We start from the raw sequence: 22,843 nt of genomic DNA, 5'->3' as shown, positions 1-22,843 counted from the left end.
TCAAAGTTGAACTTTGAACTTGACATTACTGCTTCTGCTTTATATTTTACTGGTCACATGACTGGACAGTCTAAATCAGGGCTGTCCAAATCTGTTGCTGGAGGGCACCTACCCTGCATGTTTTCACATCCACCTGCTCTACTCTCACCCGATTATTTAATTTTGATATTGCCCAGCTCCTCAAAAAATCAGCACAATAAAACATGCTAAGGATGCAGAGGATGAACAATGTAAATGTCAGTCGCAGAACATTCATCCTCTAAAACATTTCCTTTCCAGTGAAAGCAAATAGCAGTGACTCCGATGACACACAATTGATGACTTCACCTTCTGCAGACCAACGCAGTGATAATTTATCGAATGGAAAACAATACAAGTCTCGGCAAAGGAAATTGTTACTGCCATTAAAAAGACATATTTTTTCTTTGAACATGTGTCACATCTGCTATTTGGGTCATTAACTGACTAAGCAAGGCTGAACTGGATGTGGCATGCAATGACAGGTAACTGGGTAATAGTGTAAGTGATGTAGCACAACTGGAAGGCAAATTTATGGAAGAAAAAGTCCCTGTGAGAGATAAATAACCGAGATGGTGCTGAACTGTGTAGGTGTGCAGATGGCTGTTTTTTGAGTTACTGCTGGCAGTTCAACGAACAGCTGAAATAAAAACCAGAAGGCGGTGAGATTTGAGGTGCAGCCTTCAATGGTTAACACCTATAGTGAGGTCCAAAAGAGTTTGGACAGTGACTTCTTTCCTTTTTCTTTTCTTTTTTTAGTCATTTTGACTCTGGAAACCACACTGTAATGGAAACAAGATGTGCATATAGTTTAAACTTTCAACTTTAATTCAAAGGATTTACCAAAAATATTGCATCTACTATTTAGAAAGTATGGCCAATTGTATATATAGTCCCAACATTTTTGGAGGCCCTAAGTGATTGGACAAACTAAACATAAGAAGTACTGTTAATATAAGCGCCAGTTTTCTTTTGACAAGTCAGGGGATGGATATATGAACAGTTACAAGATAATGAAAGTGTCTTGGACTTTCTTTACAACAATCATTAAGAAATACAAATGGTATGGTACTGTACAGTAAATCTGTCTACAGTAGGCAGTACTCAAATCCTGAGAGACCGTGCAAGACGTTGAGTGAGGTAAGCAACCAAGACACCCATGACAACTTTAAATTAACTGTAGGCTTTTGTGGCTGTGATTAGAGAAGCTTTGCATTGTGCATCTTTTGTCTGTTACATCACTAGTCACAGCTTCATGGTGGAGTGGCACAGAGAAAGATTTATAAAAAGAAAAAAAAAGAAATTTGAAATTTTACCCACAGTTTTCCAAAAGTCACAAGGGCGACTCAAGTGTAGATTTGAATAATCTTCTTGATTGAAAATCTGTCTGTTCCACTCCACCATGAAGCTGGTACAACCCCCCAAAAAGATGTGGTATGCACAATTTATCCCATCATATCCACAGACACCTACAACTACTTCAGGGCCCCTTCACACATAGTGCAAATACGTACAACTCAGGGCTACTCCCGTTGGAACAGCTCATATGAGTGAACCACAACACATCACGCTGACAGGCAGGCGTGCACGATGCCACTACGACAGTTCGTGCATGTGGGAACAAGCGTGAGGAGCTGCACAATGTAGTTACACATCGCGCAGCTGCTGTGAAGAAAAATAAATTAAAAAAATTTAAAATACACGTTGTGACAGTTTCAGGCACACGGGAACACAGTGTGAGCAGCAGTGTAACCACATCACGCAGCTGCTGTGAAAATAAATAAATAAAAAATACATGTCACCCACGGGATTGGAACCCAAGCTTTCCAAAAGCTCTGATTGCCAGTCAGAAACTTTACCACTGAGCTACCATCGCTCTCCTGTGAAAAGTGCAGGAAAATGCCTAATATCAGGAAGGACATGGACGTATTTAAAAAAAATAAAAACACATACCATATAAAAACATCACGTTATTGAATCCCTCTTATCAAGCAGACAATACAAATATGATCCGTCCGTTCCTCTGTAGATGACCCATGGTCACAGTCGTACAGTCATGAAATGACATGAATGATGTGGCAGTGCATTCTCATATCCACATCTACTTGTCTGGTGTGTCCAGCCGCCCCGCGCGCATGTCCTGCTCGACACGTGTCATGTGGATGGCATGCCGCAGGACTGACACCACATCATGTGAAACAGAGCTCACGTGGGTGACATGACAGTCAGATCGCCAGTTGTGTGTTATGATCTGACGGTCCATTTCAACCTGGGGGTAACTTGTCAATGTGCACGCGCTCACTCGCTGCAGCCCATCACAACAGCGATATGTTTTTATTTATGTCCACGTAATGACAGCAAGCAGACATACGTGCATCACAGTGGGCAGCTGTTAGTCCATGTCCGTCCAAACACAGTACGTGTTGTCCAGCTGGGATGTCCAGAATAACAGATCTCCACAGCCGCTTCTGTTGGCGGCCACACTTCCTGTCAGTTCAGTGCACAGACTAATGCATCACTCTATATCTGTTTGCAAAACCACACTCGTGGGGCACTTAGACAAATTTAACTACCAGCACAACAGTGATTGTATGCTGACTGTTGTCGTGACAATAGTACGAATGGCCACACATTTTCTAAGTGCCATGCAACCGGTGTTACATGTTCATGTGTGTCATTTGGAATTTGACACGAGATACCTGACACGAGAAGGTTCGATGGGCTCGCACACTCTGTCTTTCAGCCGCTGGTGTGCGCAAACAGTTGTAGCAACCGGTGTACGAGGCATTAGAAGCAGCTGCAATTTTACATGTTTATCATACGATGCCTGCTTCATGTGCACTTTATGCGCAAATCAACCAAATTCGCACTATGTGTGAAGGGGCCCTCATAGTTATCATGGGTACCCTAGTGGCTCCCCTTACTCACAGTCGCTCAGTGTTTGAGAACTGAACACTTCAGACAGATTTACCAAACAGTATCATACTGACTGTGGTGGTGATGTCCATTCAACTGCTCACATTTGTTCAGGGTGGCCACAGTAGATCCAGCACTGATTTGCATTGCGATTTGGCACAAGTTTTACAATGGATGCCCTTCCTGATGCAATTCCAGTTGCACCTGGAGAAACATGCAATTACTAACCAGGACCTACTCTGCTTAGCTTTTTAAGATCTGACGGGATCAGGCTTACACAGAGCAGACTGGCTGCAGTACCATAATGACTGTATTTCTTAATAATTGATGTAAGTGACATCCAAGAGATATTCAGTGACTTGGAAATCTTTATGTATCCATCCCCTGGCATGTCTAAAGAAAGTTGGCTTTAAAAGTGATGATCTGTATTATTAATCATTCTTAAACTAGGGTATGTCCAAAATTTTTTGGCCTCTGTAAATGGATGGAAAGTGTATAAAAATGGCTGCAATTCCTAAATGAGTGATGTGATATTTTTGTGCAATTAACTGAATGAAAGCTAAAAGCCAAGGACATCTTGAATGTGTCATTTTTAAACTCCACTGAGGGGCTGTGCAGACGCAAAATAACAAAATTGTGTGACTGTACAAATACTTATGGTTCTGACTGAGAGAGAGATAACATGATATAAAGTTTTTTTTTTTGAAGATTTCATATTAAAATGGTACCTCAACGACCACTATAAAAATGAAAAGCAGAAACCAATATGAGTATCAATGTAATTAGATCAATTAACAACTATTCTATTACTTAAAGGAAACACTTACATGGTACATGATCCACTGAACAGGCTCCACAGCCTGTCCAGTGGATTTTTATTTTATTTTTAGCACTGTTGTCGTGCCTTACCTGTGCTGCTCCACAGCCTGTCCAGTGGATTTTTATTTTATTTTTTACCACTGTTGTCGTGCGTTACCTGTGCTGCTCCACAGCCTGTCCAGTGGATTTTGATTTTTATTTTATTTTTTTGGGCGCTGTTGTCGTGCGTTACCTGTGCTGCTCCACAGCCTGTTCAGTGGATTTTTATTTTATTTTTACCACTGTTGTCGTGCGTTACCTGTGCTGCTCCACAGCCTGTCCAGTGGATTTTTATTTAGCGCTGTTGTCGTGCGTTACCTGTGCTGCTCCACAGCCTGTCTAGTGGATTTTTATTTTGTTTTAGCACTGTTGTCGTGCGTTGCCTGTGCTGCTCCACAGCCTGTCCAGTGGATTTTTATTTTATTTTATTTTTTAGCACTGTTGTTGTGCGTTACCTGTGCTGCTCCACAGCCTGTCCAGTGGATTTTTATTTTGTTTTAGCACTGTTGTTGTGCGTTACCTGTGCTGCTCCACAGCCTGTCTAGTGGATTTTTATTTTGTTTTAGCACTGTTGTCGTGCATTACCTGTGCTGCTCCACAACCTGTCTAGTGGATTTTTATTTTGTTTTAGCACTGTTGTTGTGCGTTACCTGTGCTGCTCCACAGCCTGTCTAGTGGATTTTTATTTTGTTTTAGCACTGTTGTTGTGCGTTACCTGTGCTGCTCCACAGCCTGTCTAGTGGATTTCTATTTGTTTTAGCACTGTTGTAGTGCGTTACCTGTGCTGCTCCACAGCCTGTCTAGTGGATTTTTATTTGTTTTAGCAACTGTTGTCGCACAGCCTGTCTAGTGGATTTTTATTTTGTTTTAGCACTGTTGTTGTGCGTTACCTGTGCTGCTCCACAGCCTGTCTAGTGGATTTCTATTTTGTTTTAGCACTGTTGTAGTGCGTTACCTGTGCTGCTCCACAGCCTGTCTAGTGGATTTTTATTTTGTTTTAGCACTGTTGTCGTGCGTTGCCTGTGCTGCTCCACAGCCTGTCCAGTGGATTTTTATTTTTATTTTATTTTATTTTTTAGCACTGTTGTTGTGCGTTACCTGTGCTGCTCCACAGCCTGTCCAGTGGATTTTTATTTTTATTTTATTTTATTTTTTAGCACTGTTGTTGTGCGTTACCTGTGCTGCTCCACAGCCTGTCTAGTGGATTTTTATTTTATTTTAGCACTGTTGTCGTGCGTTACCTGTGCTGCTCCACAGCCTGTCTAGTGGATTTTTATTTTGTTTTAGCACTGTTGTCGTGCGTTGCCTGTGCTGCTCCACAGCCTGTCCAGTGGATTTTTATTTTTATTTTATTTTATTTTTTAGCACTGTTGTTGTGCGTTACCTGTGCTGCTCCACAGCCTGTCTAGTGGATTTTTATTTTATTTTAGCACTGTTGTCGTGCGTTACCTGTGCTGCTCCACAGCCTGTCTAGTGTCGGATTCCCTGTTTGGGAATCCGCTAGCTTAGCGTAGCTACTAGCTCTTAGCCGTTTTAGCATGGCGGCTTCTCCTGTCTCTCCCGTACTTTTCTGCTCTGGGTGTGAAATGTTTAGTTATTCCTCGGCCTCTTTTAGCAGTAACGGTACATGTAATAAGTGCAGCTTATTCGTAGCTTTGGAGGCCAGGCTGGGCGAATTGGAGGCTCGGCTCCGCACCGTGGAAAATTCTACAGCTAGCCAGGCCCCTGTAGTCGGTGCGGACCAAGGTAGCTTAGCCGCCGTTAGTTCCCCCCTGGCAGACCCCGTGCAGTCGGGAAGGCAGGCTGACTGGGTGACTGTGAGGAGGAAGCGTAGCCCTAAACAGAAGCCCCGTGTACACCGTCAACCCGTTCACATCTCTAACTGTTTTTCCCCACTCGACGATACACTCGCCGAGGATCAAACTCTGGTTATTGGCGACTCTGTTTTGAGAAATGTGAAGTTAGCGACACCAGCAACCATTGTCAATTGTCTTCCGGGGGCCAGAGCAGGCGACATCGAAGGACATTTGAAATTGCTGGCTAAGGCTAAGTGTAAATTTGGTAAGATTGTAATTCACGTCGGCAGTAATGACACTCGGTTACGCCAATCGGAGGTCACTAAAATTAACATTGAATCGGTGTGTAACTTTGCAAAAACAATGTCGGACTCTGTTGTTTTCTCTGGGCCCCTCCCCAATCAGACCGGGAGTGACATGTTTAGCCGCATGTTCTCCTTGAATTGCTGGCTGTCTGAGTGGTGTCCAAAAAATGAGGTGGGCTTCATTGATAATTGGCAAAGCTTCTGGGGAAAACCTGGTCTTGTTAGGAGAGACGGCATCCATCCCACTTTAGAGGGAGCAGCTCTCATTTCTAGAAATCTGGCCAATTTTTTGGGATCCTCCAAACTGTGACTGTCTAGCGTTGGGACCAGGAGGCAGAGCTGTGGTCTTATACACCTCTCTGCAGCTTCTCTCCCCCTGCCATCCCCCTATTACCCCATCCCCGTAGAGACGGTGCCTGCTCCCAGACCACCAATAACTAGCAAAAATCTATTTAAGCATAAAAATTCAAAAAGAAAAAATAATATAGCACCTTCAATTGCACCACAGACTAAAACAGTTAAATGTGGTCTATTAAACATTAGGTCTCTTTCTTCTAAGTCCCTGTTGGTAAATGATATAATAATTGATCAACGTATTGATTTATTCTGCCTAACAGAAACTTGGTTACAGCAGGATGAATATGTTAGTTTAAATGAGTCAACACCCCCGAGTCACACTAACTGTCAGAATGCTCGTAGCACGGGCCGGGGCGGAGGATTAGCAGCAATCTTCCATTCCAGCTTATTAATTAATCAAAAACCTAGACAGAGCTTTAATTCATTTGAAAGCTTGTCTCTTAGTCTTGTCCATCCAAATTGGAAGTCCCAAAAACCAGTTTTATTTGTTATTATCTATCGTCCACCTGGTCGTTACTGTGAGTTTCTCTGTGAATTTTCAGACCTTTTGTCTGACTTAGTGCTTAGCTCAGATAAGATAATTATAGTGGGCGATTTTAACATCCACACAGATGCTGAGAATGACAGCCTCAACACTGCATTTAATCTATTATTAGACTCTATCGGCTTTGCTCAAAAAGTAAATGAGTCCACCCACCACTTTAATCATATTTTAGATCTTGTTCTGACTTATGGTATGGAAATAGAAGACTTAACAGTATTCCCTGAAAACTCCCTTTTGTCTGATCATTTTTTAATAACATTTACATTTACCTTGATGGACTACCCTGCAGTGGGGAATAAGTTTCATTACACTAGAAGTCTTTCAGAAAGCGCTGTAACTAGGTTTAAGGATATGATTCCTTCTTTATGTTCTCTAATGTCATATACCAACACAGAGCAGAGTAGCTACCTAAACTCTGTAAGGGAGTTAGAGTATCTTGTCAATAGTTTTACATCCTCATTGAAGACAACTTTGGATGCTGTAGCTCCTCTGAAAAAGAGAGCTTTAAATCAGAAGTGTCTGACTCCGTGGTATAACTCACAAACTCGTAGCTTAAAGCAGATAACCCGTAAGTTGGAGAGGAAATGGCGTCTCACTAATTTAGAAGATCTTCACTTAGCCTGGAAAAAGAGTTTGTTGCTCTATAAGAAAGCCCTTCGTGAAGCTAGGACATCTTTCTACTCATCACTAATTGAAGAAAATAAGAACAACCCCAGGTTTCTTTTCAGCACTGTAGCCAGGCTGACAAAGAGTCAGAGCTCTATTGAGCTGAGTATTCCATTAACTTTAACTAGTAATGACTTCATGACTTTCTTTGCTAACAAAATTTTGACTATTAGAGAAAAAATTACTCATAACCATCCCAAAGATGTATCGTTATCTTTGGCTGCTTTCAGTGATGCCGGTATTTGGTTAGACTCTTTCTCTCCGATTGTTCTGTCTGAGTTATTTTCATTAGTTACTTCATCCAAACCATCAACATGCTTATTAGACCCCATTCCTGCCAGGCTGCTCAAGGAAGTCCTACCATTATTTAATGCTTCAATCTTAAATATGATCAATCTATCTTTGTTAGTTGGTTATGTACCACAGGCCTTTAAGGTGGCAGTAATTAAACCATTACTTAAAAAGCCATCACTTGACCCAGCTATCTTAGCTAATTATAGGCCAATCTCCAACCTTCCTTTTCTCTCAAAGATTCTTGAGAGGGTAGTTGTAAAACAGCTAACTGATCACCTGCAGAGGAATGGTCTATTTGAAGAGTTTCAGTCAGGTTTTAGAATTCATCATAGTACAGAAACAGCATTAGTGAAGGTTACAAATGATCTTCTTATGGCTTCGGACAGTGGACTTATCTCTGTGCTTGTTCTGTTGGACCTCAGTGCTGCTTTTGATACTGTTGACCATAAAATTTTATTACAGAGATTAGAGCATGTCATAGGTATTAAAGGCATTGCGCTGCGGTGGTTTGAATCATATTTGTCTAATAGATTACAGTTTGTTCATGTAAATGGGGAATCTTCTTCACAGACTAAAGTTAATTATGGAGTTCCACAAGGTTCTGTGCTAGGACCAATTTTATTCACTTTATACATGCTTCCCTTGGGCAGTATTATTAGACGGTATTGCTTAAATTTTCATTGTTACGCAGATGATACCCAGCTTTATCTATCCATGAAGCCAGAGGATACGCACCAATTAGCTAAACTGCAGGATTGTCTTACAGACATAAAGACATGGATGACCTCTAATTTCCTGCTTTTAAACTCAGATAAAACTGAAGTTATTGTACTTGGCCCCACAAATCTTAGAAGCATGGTGTCTAACCAGATCGTTACTCTGGATGGCATTTCCCTGATCTCTAGTAATACTGTGAGAAATCTTGGAGTTATTTTTGATCAGGATATGTCATTCAAAGCGCATATTAAACAAATATGTAGGACTGCCTTTTTGCATTTACGCAATATCTCTAAAATCAGAAAGGTCTTGTCTCAGAGTGATGCTGAAAAACTAATTCATGCATTTGTTTCCTCTAGGCTGGACTATTGTAATTCATTATTATCAGGTTGTCCTAAAAGTTCCCTAAAAAGCCTTCAGTTGGTTCAGAATGCTGCAGCTAGAGTACTGACGGGGACTAGCAGGAGAGAGCATATCTCACCCGTGTTGGCCTCCCTTCATTGGCTTCCTGTTAATGCTAGAATAGAATTTAAAATTCTTCTTCTTACTTATAAGGTTTTGAATAATCAGGTCCCATCTTATCTTAGGGACCTCGTAGTACCATATTACCCCATTAGAGCGCTTCGCTCTCAGACTGCGGGCTTACTTGTAGTTCCTAGGGTTTGTAAGAGTAGAATGGGAGGCAGAGCCTTCAGCTTTCAGGCTCCTCTCCTGTGGAACCAGCTCCCAATTCAGATCAGGGAGACAGATACCCTCTCTACTTTTAAGATTAGGCTTAAAACTTTCCTTTTCGCTAAGGCTTATAGTTAGGGCTGGATCGGGTGACCCTGGACCATCCCTTGGTTATGTTGCTTTAGACGTAGACTGTGTTTCATAATTATTGTATGGCCTTGCCTTGCAATGTGGAGCGCCTTGGGGCAACTGTTTGTTGTGATTTGGCGCTATACAAGAAAAAAGTTGATTGATTGATTGATTGATATAGCATGACCCAAAACCCCCACCAGAGCTGTCAATAGATGAGCTAATTCCCACACATATGCATTTAGAAGTGTCCACAAGATATTTCATCATAACACAGGTCTTTTAGAGACCTCCTGGGACCAGTCATCATACACTCAACAAAAAATATAAACGCAACACTTTTGGTTTTGCTCCCATTTTGTATGAGATGAACTCAAAGATCTAAAACTTTTTGCACATACACAATATTACCATTTCCCTCAAATATTGTTCACAAACCAGTCTAAATCTGTGATAGTGAGCACTTCTCCTTTGCTGAGATAATCCATCCCACCTCACAGGTGTGCCATACCAAGATGCTGATTAGACACCATGATAAGTGCACAGGTGTGCCTTAGACTGCCCACAATAAAAGACCACTCTGAAAGGTGCAGTTTTGTTTTATTGGGGGGGGGGGATACCAGTCAGTATCTGGTGTGACCACCATTTGCCTCATGCAGTGCAACACATCTCCTTCGCATAGAGTTGATCAGGTTGTCAATTGTGGCCTGTGGAATGTTGGTCCACTCCTCTTCAATGGCTGTGCGAAGTTGCTGGATATTGGCAGGAACTGGTACACGCTGTCGTATACGCCGGTCCAGAGCATCCCAAACATGCTCAAGGGGTGACATGTCCGGTGAGTATGCCGGCCATGCAAGAACTGGGACATTTTCAGCTTCCAAGAATTGTGTACAGATCCTTGCAACATGGGGCTGTGCATTATCCTGCTGCAACATGAGGTGATGTTCTTGGATGTATGGCACAACAATGGGCCTCAGGATCTTGTCACGGTATCTCTGTGCATTCAAAATGCCATCAATAAAATGCACCTGTGTTCTTCGTCCATAACAGACGCCTGCCCATACCATAACCCCACCGCCACCATGGGCCACTCGATCCACAACATTGACATCAGAAAACCGCTCACCCACACGATGCCACACACGCTGTCTGCCATCTGCCCTGGACAGTGTGAACCGGGATTCATCCGTGAAGAGAACACCTCTCCAACGTGCCAAACGCCAGCGAATGTGAGCATTTGCCCACTCAAGTCGGTTACGACGACGAACTGGAGTCAGGTCGAGACCCCGATGAGGACGACGAGCATGCAGATGAGCTTCCCTGAGACGGTTTCTGACAGTTTGTGCAGAAATTCTTTGGTTATGCAAACCGATTGTTTCAGCAGCTGTCCGAGTGGCTGGTCTCAGACGATCTTGGAGGTGAACATGCTGGATGTGGAGGCCCTGAGCTGGTGTGGTTACACGTGGTCTGCGGTTGTGAGGCTGGTTGGATGTACTGCCAAATTCTCTGAAACGCCTTTGGAGACGGCTTATGGTAGAGAAATTAACATTCAATACACGAGCAACAGCTCTGGTTGACATTCCTGCTGTCAGCATGCCAATTGCACGCTCCCTCAAATCTTGCGACATCTGTGGCATTGTGCTGTGTGATAAAACTGCACCTTTCAGAGTGGCCTATTATTGTGGGCAGTCTAAGGCACACCTGTGCACTAATCATGGTGTCTAATCAGCATCTTGATATGGCACACCTGTGAGGTGGGATGGATTATCTCAGCAAAGGAGAAGTGCTCACTATCACAGATTTAGACTGGTTTGTGAACAATATTTGAGGGAAATGGTGATATTGTGTATGTGGAAAAAGTTTTAGATCTTTGAGTTCATCTCATACAAAATGGGAGCACAACCAAAAGTGTTGCCTTTATATTTTTGTTGAGTGTATATCATAAAGCGAGTCAAAGCATTTTATTCTCACATCTGCTCTTCATTACCATTCCATGCAAAGGAAACTCAGTTCTCGGGTTTGGCACTTGTACCTCACCCACAAAAACACTGAACAGAATTCAGCAAGAGGAAAAACAGAGAGAGAGAGAGAGAATGTGAGAGAAAAAGAGAGATAGGAGGAATTATTAAGAATTACGAGTTCAACCAAAAAAAACAACTTTTAAAAATTTCACAATTCCACTGCTAAATGACAGTGTTCCTGTTTTCATCACAATCTCAGTCCAAACACGGATACTCACAGTGCCAATTTTATTGAACATTCCTTATCATCTCCTGTAACTTCACACTCCCGTGAAACAAAATTTACACGAGTAGAATATTTGCAGATGTGGACATTAGCATACACCCACAGCCCAGGAGGGTCAACAACAGCTGTTTGGGACTGAGGCCAGTTTAGGCCTCCAAATATCATATTTTCATTTAGAACCAAATGAAGAAGAAAAAGTAGAAGTAAGTCCCATACAGGGCCCGGGGTCCATCGGGCTGGTGCTTATCACTGGAAACTGCAGGCTGAATCAGGTGAGGGTCTGCAGCTATACCTGGACAGGATGCTAATTCATCGTAGATTACTTCCCCAGGCAAGGCTGGTACCCATTTCCAGCTGGGTGGACTGTAAGCATGTTTATTTCTGCTGTAAATTTGGGGATTTTAACATGGGATTCTATGGGGAGTGACATACTTTTGGAGCCAGCCTCAAGTGGCCATTCAAGGAACTGCAAGATGTGGCACTTCCACATTAGCATCATTTTTCAGCACAGCTCATTTGTAACTCAGGACACATTTTTCCTCTTTCTCTCTCATATGCAGTATAGAATTTTCTTTTTTTGAAGTTGATGATACTACCATACAGAAAACAGCCCGTATCAACCAGCAACACTTTGGAGAATAAACTATTTGAGCTGGATTTTCCAGGATACTCTTTAAGACACACCTGCGTCAAAACAGACGGAATCAGTGAAAAAGGAGAAAGTTGAACTAACGTTTCTGTAAACCTGTAGGTTTATCTACAATATTATCTTTGGCTACTTCTTATAAAATCAAATAACGCACACTCAGCATCTGACGATTTTTCCCAATGTTGAAACATAATTTATCTCTGAGTTTTAATGAATAACCAATAATTACATGCAAAGTAATGCAGTCCCGTGGCAGTTAAGATGCACACAAGCATGTACACACACACACACACACACGATGAGAAAAGACAGAGGCCAGGCTGTTTAACAAGTAGGTCAGACCAGAAGTGGAGAGAGAGCGGGATAGAGAGACAGAGAATGCCTGCATCAAGCAAATCTTTTAGCTTCATCGTCAACCACATGAAAAGTCACCAAAGATTCCTCAGATAATGCATTTAAAATTATACTGAAACTCTATTTTGAGCATCTTGAGTTTCCATGATGTGCTGTTTTTCAACGCAACATGAGATTTTAAGGCGCCCCTCATACCAGCACAGATTTGATGAGGCAGTTTAGCTGTGCATGTGCACACTAAAGCAGTGCGATTCAGAGTTGGACACCAACCTGTTTTCAGCTGAGGCAAATTAAGAAGGTTACTTACGTCACATGATATGCTGTTGTCTAAAAAATACAAAACAGGTGACAGGACGTTTGTCAGGTGCACTTGACAAATCTTATAGCTTTTCAGTAATTCAGTAACAGTTTCCTGTTGTATTGCTTGACCAGGTCTCGGTAGGTTGTCTTCAGTTTGTTTGTTTGTTGCTTGAACCGTGTCCATATGATTTAGCGAGGATGAAGTATTGAGCAACCTCAGAAACAACACCTCCTTTGCTGCTTGTTTGACCAGTCTCCTCCAACCAATTTGGCCACTGGGATTGAGTTGTTGGACAAGTCCCTCATCCATCGCCATTGCATGGCCAACATCATAATATGGAGCCACCATTGTGTTAAGTACTGTATATTAGCAATTCAATAATGGATTTATAAGTATTCCCATCAATATGAGATCCACATGGTCACAAAGCATTTGTGCCATTTGGAGAGTTGGTGATAATGTACATGTGTTCCGTATCTTACCTGAGGGCAGTCTTTGATGTAGTGACCCTTGTTAAAGCACAGGTGGCACAAGTAGTTGGGTGGTGGTCTCTTGTTAGGTTTTCTCGGCTCTGAAGAAAGGGAAAGGTCGGAAAAATGGTCTGTCAGGGAGTTGAGTCCATCCACAATGTTGTTCAGGGAGCCATAGGGCGACACATTCTTATACACGTTGTTGTTTAAGGCCTACAAGACACAATATTATCACACAAGGTTACACTTTACTCTGTAATTTTCAAATACATATATCATATACACAACACTCCATCCAATGTGCATGCATTTAGAGTTCTTACAAACAGGTTTGAGCTGTCTTTACATGCAATTCACTGTTTCTTAATACAGTTGTATGTAAAGGTTTGGGCACCCCTGATTATTTCCATGATTTTCCTTTATAAATCATTGGCTGTTTGGATCACTTTCAGTTAAATATATCATATAGCAGACAAACACAGCGATATTTGAGAAGTGAAATAAAGTTTCTAGGATTTCCAGAAAGTGTGCAATAATTCTTTAAACATAATTAGGCAGGTGCATAAATTTGGGCACCCCAACAGAAAAAATACATCAATATTTAGTAGATCCTCCTTTTGCAGAAATAACAGCCTTTAAACGCTTCCTATAGCTTCCAATGAGAGTCTGGATTCTGGCTGAAGGTATTTTGGACCATTCTTCTTTACAAAACATCTCAGGTTTGTTGGTTTCCGAGCATGGACAGCCCACTTAAAATCACACCACAGATTTCCATTCCAGCTTATTAATTAATCAAAAACCCAGACAGAGCTTTAATTAATTTGAAAGCTTGTCTCTTAGTCTTGTCCATCCAAATTGGAAGTCCCAAAAACCAGTTTTATTTGTTATTATCTATCGTCCACCTGGTCGTTACTGTGAGTTTCTCTGTGAATTTTCAGATCTTTTGTCTGACTTAGTGCTTAGCTCAGATAAGATAATTATAGTGGGCGATTTTAACATCCACACAGATGCTGAGAATGACAGCCTCAACACTGCATTTAATCTATTATTAGACTCTATTGGCTTTGCTCAAAAAGTAAATGAGTCCACCCACCACTTTAATCATATCTTAGATCTTGTTCTGACTTATGTCATTTCTTAATAACATTTACATTTACTCTGATGGACTACCCAGCAGTAGGGAATAAGTTTCATTACACTAGAAGTCTTTCAGAAAGCGCTGTAACTAGATTTAAGGATATGATTCCTTCTTTATGTTCTCTAATGCCATATAACAACACAGTGCAGAGTAGCTACCTAAACTCTGTAAGGGAGATAGAGTATCTCGTCAATAGTTTTACATCCTCATTGAAGACAACTTTGGATGCTGTAGCTCCTCTGAAAAAGAGAGCTTTAAATCAGAAGTGTCTGACTCCGTGGTATAACTCACAAACTCGTAGCTTAAAGCAGATAACCCGTAAGTTGGAGAGGAAATGGCGTCTCACTAATTTAGAAGATCTTCACTTAGCCTGGAAAAAGAGTCTGTTGCTCTATAAAAAAGCCCTCCGTAAAGCTAGGACATCTTTCTACTCATCACTAATTGAAGAAAATAAGAACAACCCCAGGTTTCTTTTCAGCACTGTAGCCAGGCTGACAAAGAGTCAGAGCTCTATTGAGCTGAGTATTCCATTAACTTTAACTAGTAATGACTTCATGACTTTCTTTGCTAACAAAATTTTGACTATTAGAGAAAAAATTACTCATAACCATCCCAAAGACGTATCGTTATCTTTGGCTGCTTTCAGTGATGCCGGTATTTGGTTAGACTCTTTCTCTCCGATTGTTCTGTCTGAGTTATTTTCATTAGTTACTTCATCCAAACCATCAACATGTTTATTAGACCCCATTCCTACCAGGCTGCTCAAGGAAGCCCTACCATTATTTAATGCTTTGATCTTAAATATGATCAATCTATCTTTGTTAGTTGGCTATGTACCACAGGCTTTTAAGGTGGCAGTAATTAAACCATTACTTAAAAAGCCATCACTTGACCCAGCTATCTTAGCTAATTATAGGCCAATCTCCAACCTTCCTTTTCTCTCAAAAATTCTTGAAAGGGTAGTTGTAAAACAGCTAACTGATCATCTGCAGAGGAATGGTCTATTTGAAGAGTTTCAGTCAGGTTTTAGAATTCATCATAGTACAGAAACAGCATTAGTGAAGGTTACAAATGATCTTCTTATGGCCTCGGACAGTGGACTCATCTCTGTGCTTGTTCTGTTAGACCTCAGTGCTGCTTTTGATACTGTTGACCATAAAATTTTATTACAGAGATTAGAGCATGCCATAGGTATTAAAGGCACTGCGCTGCGGTGGTTTGAATCATATTTGTCTAATAGATTACAATTTGTTCATGTAAATGGGGAATCTTCTTCACAGACTAAAGTTAATTATGGAGTTCCACAAGGTTCTGTGCTAGGACCAATTTTATTCACTTTATATATGCTTCCCTTAGGCAGTATTATTAGACGGTATTGCTTAAATTTTCATTGTTACGCAGATGATACCCAGCTTTATCTATCCATGAAGCCAGAGGACACACACCAATTAGCTAAACTGCAGGATTGTCTTACAGACATAAAGACATGGATGACCTCTAATTTCCTGCTTTTAAACTCAGATAAAACTGAAGTTATTGTACTTGGCCCCACAAATCTTAGAAACATGGTGTCTAACCAGATCCTTACTCTGGATGGCATTACCCTGACCTCTAGTAATACTGTGAGAAATCTTGGAGTCATTTTTGATCAGGATATGTCATTCAAAGTGCATATTAAACAAATATGTAGGACTGCTTTTTTGCATTTACGCAATATCTCTAAAATCAGAAAGGTCTTGTCTCAGAGTGATGCTGAAAAACTAATTCATGCATTTATTTCCTCTAGGCTGGACTATTGTAATTCATTATTATCAGGTTGTCCTAAAAGTTCCCTAAAAAGCCTTCAGTTAATTCAAAATGCTGCAGCTAGAGTACTGACGGGGACTAGAAGGAGAGAGCATACCTCACCCATATTGGCCTCTCTTCATTGGCTTCCTGTTAATTCTAGAATAGAATTTAAAATTCTTCTTCTTACTTATAAGGTTTTGAATAATCAGGTCCCATCTTATCTTAGGGACCTCGTAGTACCATATCACCCCAATAGAGCGCTTCGCTCTCAGACTGCAGGCTTACTTGTAGTTCCTAGGGTTTGTAAGAGTAGAATGGGAGGCAGAGCCTTCAGCTTTCAGGCTCCTCTCCTGTGGAACCAGCTCCCAATTCAGATCAGGGAGACAGACACCCTCTCTACTTTTAAGATTAGGCTTAAAACTTTCCTTTTTGCTAAAGCTTATAGTTAGGGCTGGATCAGGTGACCCTGAACCATCCCTTAGTTATGTTGCTATAGACGTAGACTGCTGGGGGGTTCCCATGATGCACTGTTTCTTTCTCTTTTTGTTCTGTATGCACCACTCTGCATTTAATCATTAGTGATCGATCTCTGCTCCCCTCCACAGCATGTCTTTTTCCTGGTTCTCTCCCTCAGCCCCAACCAGTCCCAGCAGAAGACTGCCCCTCCCTGAGCCTGGTTCTGCTGGAGGTTTCTTCCTGTTAAAAGGGAGTTTTTCCTTCCCACTGTAGCCAAGTGCTTGCTCACAGGGGGTCGTTTTGACCGTTGGGGTTTTACATAATTATTGTATGGCCTTGCCTTACAATATAAAGCGCCTTGGGGCAACTGTTTGTTGTGATTTGGCGCTATATAAAAAAATTGACTGATTGATTGATTTTCAATAATATTCAGGTCTGGGACTGAGATGGCCATTCCAGAACGTTGTACTTGTTCCTCTGCATGAATGTCTTAGTAGATTTTGAGCAGTGTTTAGGTTCATTGTCTTGTTGAAAGATCCAGACCTGGTGCAACTTCAACTTTGTCACTGATTCATGAACATTGTTCTCAAGAATCTGCTGATATTGACTGGAATCCATGTGACCCTCAACTTTAACAAGATTCCCAGTACCTGCACTGGCCACACAACCTCACAGCATGATGGAACCACCTCCAAATTTTACTGTAGGTAGCAAGTGTTTTTCTTAGAATTCTGTGTTCATTCTTATACACGCTGTTGTTTAAGGCCTACAAGACACAATATTATCAGACAAGGTTGCATACCGCCCCTTGTTATGTCCAAATAACTCAATTTTAGTTTCATCAGTCCACAACACCTTATTCCAAAATGAAGCTGGCTTGTCCAAATGTGCTTTAGTATACCTCAAGTGACTCTGTTTGTGGCCTGTACACAGAAAAGGCTTCCTCTGCATTACAGCATCATACAGCATCTCTTTGTGCAAAGTGTGCTGTATAGTTGAATGATGCGCAGAGACACTATCTGCAGCAAGATCATGTTTTAGGTCTTTGGAGCAGGTCTGTGGGTTGACTATGACTGTTCCCTCCATCCTTCGCTTCAGCTTATCTGAGATTGTTCTTGGCCTGCCACTTCAGGCCTTAACTAGTACTGTGCCTGCGGTCTTCCATTTCCTCACTATGTTCCTCACAGTGGAAACTGACAGCTGAAATCTCTGAGATAGCTTTTTGTATCCTTCCCCTAAACCATGATGTTGAACAATCTTTGTTTTCAGGTCATTTGAGAGTTGTTTAGAGGCTCCCATGTTGCTACTCATTAGAAGAGATGCAAAGAGGGGAAACATTTGCAAATGGCCACCTTAAATACCCTTTCTCATGATTGGATTCACCCGTGTAAGGAGGTCAAGGGTCAGTGAGCTTACCAAACCAATTTTGTGTTCCAATAATTAGTGCTAAATGTATTCAAATCAATAAAATGACAAGGGTGCCCAAATTTATGCACCTGCCCAATTTTGTTTAAATAATTATTTCACACTTTCTGTAAATACTAGAAACTTCATTTCACTTCTCAAATATCACTGATTGTCTGCTATATGATATATTTAACTGAAATTTCTGATCCAGACAACCAATGATTTATAAAGGAAAATCATGAAAATTATCAGCGGTGCCCAAACTTTTGCATACAACTGGATATTACCACATAGTACCACAACATAATATAGAAATTATTGCATTTCTTATTTGTTGTGTTGGAATTAATGTGCTTGATCATCAGGGTAACACTTTATAATAGTCAAATCAGGTCAAGTCTGGGAGCATGCGCTGGTGCCATGCCTTGGCACATCCATGACATGACACCACAGAACCGCCTTGGGTCCTGGATGGCAGCCGCAGAGGCCGACACCCAGTCCATCCTCACCTCTCGAATGTAACCATGTGTCTTCCAGAGTAAGGTGAAGCACCTGGCATCCCCTTGGTCTTCTGAAACAACTGAGGTGCTCAACACATAGTTGAGCGTATGTGCTCGTTCAAGCACAGAGAAACACACCAGATGGCCAAAATGTGAAAGCTGATGCTCCCTCACAATGCAAATGATAATCCTCATCTGAGTTTCCCTAAGTATCTGCTCATTTGATACAAAGTCATTCCAGTACCAAAGACATCCAGTCATTGCAAGGAAGCACCAGAGCATTAAAAACTTGGACCTTTGGTCTCTTGCAAAGACACTGGCATTGCCAAACACCTCTGTCCAGCAACCTCATGACTCCAAAAGCTCTTCCCAGGCCTCTCTTGATCTCAAAGGACATGATTGTCACTGCGGACATATTGTAGGATAACGTCTCTACAAGTTCAACACTTTCACCACATACAAACACACTTCTGATGGCCAGGTTCACAATGTCACTGAAAGCCTGGATCTAAGTCTTGGTCCAGGACAACTGCAAACCAAGATACTCCAATTAGTTAATGCATTAGTATGCATTAGCTAACAGTGAATAAAGAGTTAACTGTGTTTAGTAATCCTTTATAAATTTGTTTGGTAGCTTTATAATGTAATAATTTATAAATTAATACCTTGGTCACATGAACACTATGAATAAATGATTATTCACTGTTAGTTAATGCTTACTAATGAACTACCTAACTTGAACGCATTAATAAATGATTAATAAACAGTTAACTAATGCATTACCTAACATGAACACCATTAGTTTGTGCTTATTAAGTAAGTAAGTAAGTAAGTAAGTAAATAAGCTTTATTTATATAGCAATTTTCACAGACCAAGGTCACAAAATGCTTCACACGATATAAATAGACAATAAAAACAACACATACAAATATGGAACAATAAAATAAATTTACACTAAAATTGACACTATTACCACATGAACTAAAGTTAATTAATGAACGTTATTGGGTCATTCTTAGACTACGGGCACTTATTATGTCCTTTGATCATATTGTATGAAAAACAGAAAAAAGGGGAAATGTCACACTTTTATAGTTATCTTTACAATGAAAGTGTGTTAAGAAATTTGTTCTAGTAGTCTATGATGACTTTTTCACCTTTTTTCAGCATCATTATATGCAAATATTGCCGTTTTGTGCTTGTCCCACACCCAGACTTTTGATCTTCAATGATAAAAATGAATGGTAAAGAAACGTTTTTTCTAATGTTTTAAAATATCTCTGAATAAAATATCAGTAAAATAATCAAAACATAATTGGGGTATTCAATGTCATACAACTGTTGTGATTTTTTTAAACAAAATGTAGTTGTCCCACACTATTGCCGTAATTTCCACCACAACACTGTAATGTCCCTAAACAGTTTGTATGAAAGATTGTTTGAGTAGTTTCTATGGAGATAAACAGTGACATCAGAGCACATGTATATAGCGCCAAATCACAACAAACAGTTGCCCCAAGGCGCTTTATATTGTAAGGCAATGGTGTGGTGGAAATTACATTTACAAGGCCAATAGTGCCCGTAGTTAAAGAATCACCCTATTATACAGTAAATTGTCACAAACATCATTTTCCTCCAACTGCTCTCTCTTGTGCAAAAAAAACAGAAACACCCTCAAGATCATTTCTCACATTGAATTTAGAACATCTGGCAGATGGCCCAGCTGTGCTTATGAGCTGGAAAAGTACTGAATGTGTCCACAGAATAAGACAGAACTTTACAGAGGATGACTCATGGTAAATAAGATGGGAGGCATGTTCCCTCGTCAGCCTGTGGAACATCAGCAATGTCACTGTGCGCTGTTGGTGGTGAGCTAAGCAATGGTCACTGTTTGTCATCTGCAAAATGCAGCATTGCATGCCTCTGAATGTCTCTGCATGCCAGCAAATAAAGATGCCCTCAGAATATTAGCAGCAACTGCGAAAGTAAAGCCTGATGTTCCTTTTCTTAATAATCCACGTCTTCCTCTGGTCAAATGCAATCCAGACAGGAATTGGCCTCTGAGTAAAAATGTCTTTATGTGATTTTAGGACAGAGGTATGTACTGCAGACAGCTGAGTAATTAACCCTAAATAATGAGCTCATCCTTCCTGACTTGCAATCTGCTTTCACACCTCTCTGAATTAAAACAGCGTAGGAATGATAAAACACATAGGAGATAAACTTTTTGTAATGCAGAACAGGAGGTCATGTTTGGGAAATGATGTTATTGCACAGTACTGAAAGCATTGACTTCTCAACCCAGCGGGTGCTGAAGTCCAAAACTTTATCTGCCAGCTGTGGGGATTGTCTTGCTAACCACCTCCAGAACTCATGTTCATTTATTACATTTCGTCACTGTAAATCAAGCGTTATAGCTCTGTGTAGTCTGGCAGCTTTTCCATCTGCTATGTGTTTTTAGCTTTGCTTTTTAACGTACGTATTATGTGTTGTCGCCCTTTCCAGAAATGCATATGTTTGCATATTCGCTAAGCTCATGTATATAATGGAGATTGAAAACATTATTTTTTAACAAATATTAAACAGGAACATTTGCTTTGTGCCCAGCATGTCTTCAGTTTGGCCCTAGACATCCTCCTGTCAGCCCACAAGAAACAGATTTCACACACATCTGCTAATGGAGAGACAGTTTACTCAGTGAGTGAGTGAGCGAGCTAGCATTGTGACGGATGTGTTACAATTACCCACAGGTTTTCTGACATTTCTCGACATTAGGTGAATTGGAAACTTTAGAAATGTCCAGGTCTCCCTTGCAAAACAGGTCTTGATCTCAATGGGACTAATCTGGTTAAATAAAGGTTAAATTTTCAATTGAATTTCAATTTCAATTTATTAAATTTGTAGAGCACCAACTCACGACAGCGTCGCCCCAAGGCACTTCACACAAACACCCAAAAACAAATAAAAATAAATTAAAAGATTAAAAGCACAATTAAAAGACATAATTAAAAGAGTAAAAGAAATATAAATATCAAATGAAATAAAAACAACCAAACCGAATGACCAACAATAACCGGGCTAGCTAAGGCTAACACACCTTATACTGGTTTTGAGTGAATAATTAATGGATTTTTTTGCAGATTGGCATGTGGCTTTAATATCAGGTGGCTTGTGTAGAGGGATTAAAACTTAAGATGGGAAAATAACATCAATAACAGCAGCATAACCAAGCTATCAATACCTGCTAACTAGTGCTAATGCTGCTAATACACAAATTAAATAAAGCTACACTTTTACTCACCAAAAATACTGGAGCACAAACTTCTTAGATGGTCCATGAGTACAATTAACCACACAGCTATATTATGTCACATTTGCGTTAAAATGCACAGAGCAGAGCTACCAATGGCTCTATGCTAGCTGTCAGTCAAATCAGCCACACTGCTAAATATGCACAACTTTATGGCTTAAAATGGCCTAAGTTATATGAAGCTAAGTTATATGAACATATACGTTATATGAAAAGTCACCCCCAAGCATGGGTACACTAGCAATAGAGACCAAAACCACTTAAAAAAAAACTAGGCTTCATTCTTCAGCGCCAGAGGTTCCCCCTTGGTTACAATGGGAAAAACTCTGAGGACCAAACTGGTTGTGGTGTTGTTTGTGTCAGATTGAGGTGGCAGCTGCAGCAGATCTGGGTCTGTTTTCATAAGGATGAGGTGCAGCACTACAGGAGGGCTTCACACCAGCTTTTGGATCAAGCTTTAAAGGTAAAGTTGTGTCACAGTATCAAGTGTCTACCATGTGTTGTTCATGAGTTGAACCCAATTAATGCTACTCCGTATAAATATGTCCGTAGCCACATAGAGCCCTCTATGTCCTTGCAAACCTCCTCCGAGGCCCTCTCTGTAGCCTGATGTTCACCTCCCAAAAACTGTAACTACAAGTCGAGACGACGAAGACTGCACGGGCTGTGATCAGTCCGCTAAGTACATTTCCAGCATCACACTTTTTCCCGCTTTTACAATCAACGACTTTCATGACCATAGACGTCACGATACAGTGGACCAATCTTCATGAAACAATTTGCGCCCCCTAATGTTTTGACAGTGTGTGTGTGTTGTGACCCCCACCAACACGTTAACTCCATCAGAGAACTTCGAAAGGTTCACAACTGTGTTGAAACGATTGCATGACCATAGCGTTACAGAGTACTTAATATTACTTAATCCTCATTAATATGCAAATATGTACACA

The 22,843-nt window shown here is 40.8% G+C and overlaps 1 protein-coding gene across 1 annotated transcript in view; it reads right to left on the bottom strand.

Annotated features, from left to right (window-relative positions):
* Positions 1 to 22,843, bottom strand: part of zcchc24 (zinc finger, CCHC domain containing 24) — a 122,718-nt gene that overhangs the window by 72,159 nt on the left and 27,716 nt on the right. Inside the window, exon 3 of the mRNA XM_034185448.1 lies at positions 13,306 to 13,506. Within this exon, the coding sequence (XP_034041339.1) occupies positions 13,306 to 13,506 (201 nt within the window). The remainder of the gene's footprint in view (positions 1 to 13,305; positions 13,507 to 22,843) is intronic.

The sequence above is a fragment of the Thalassophryne amazonica genome, chromosome 13, assembly GCF_902500255.1.
Source record: "Thalassophryne amazonica chromosome 13, fThaAma1.1, whole genome shotgun sequence".
Lineage (NCBI taxonomy): Eukaryota > Metazoa > Chordata > Actinopteri > Batrachoidiformes > Batrachoididae > Thalassophryne > Thalassophryne amazonica.
The sequence above is the reverse complement of the archived record's forward strand: the minus strand, read 5'-3'. Positions and strand labels throughout refer to the sequence as shown.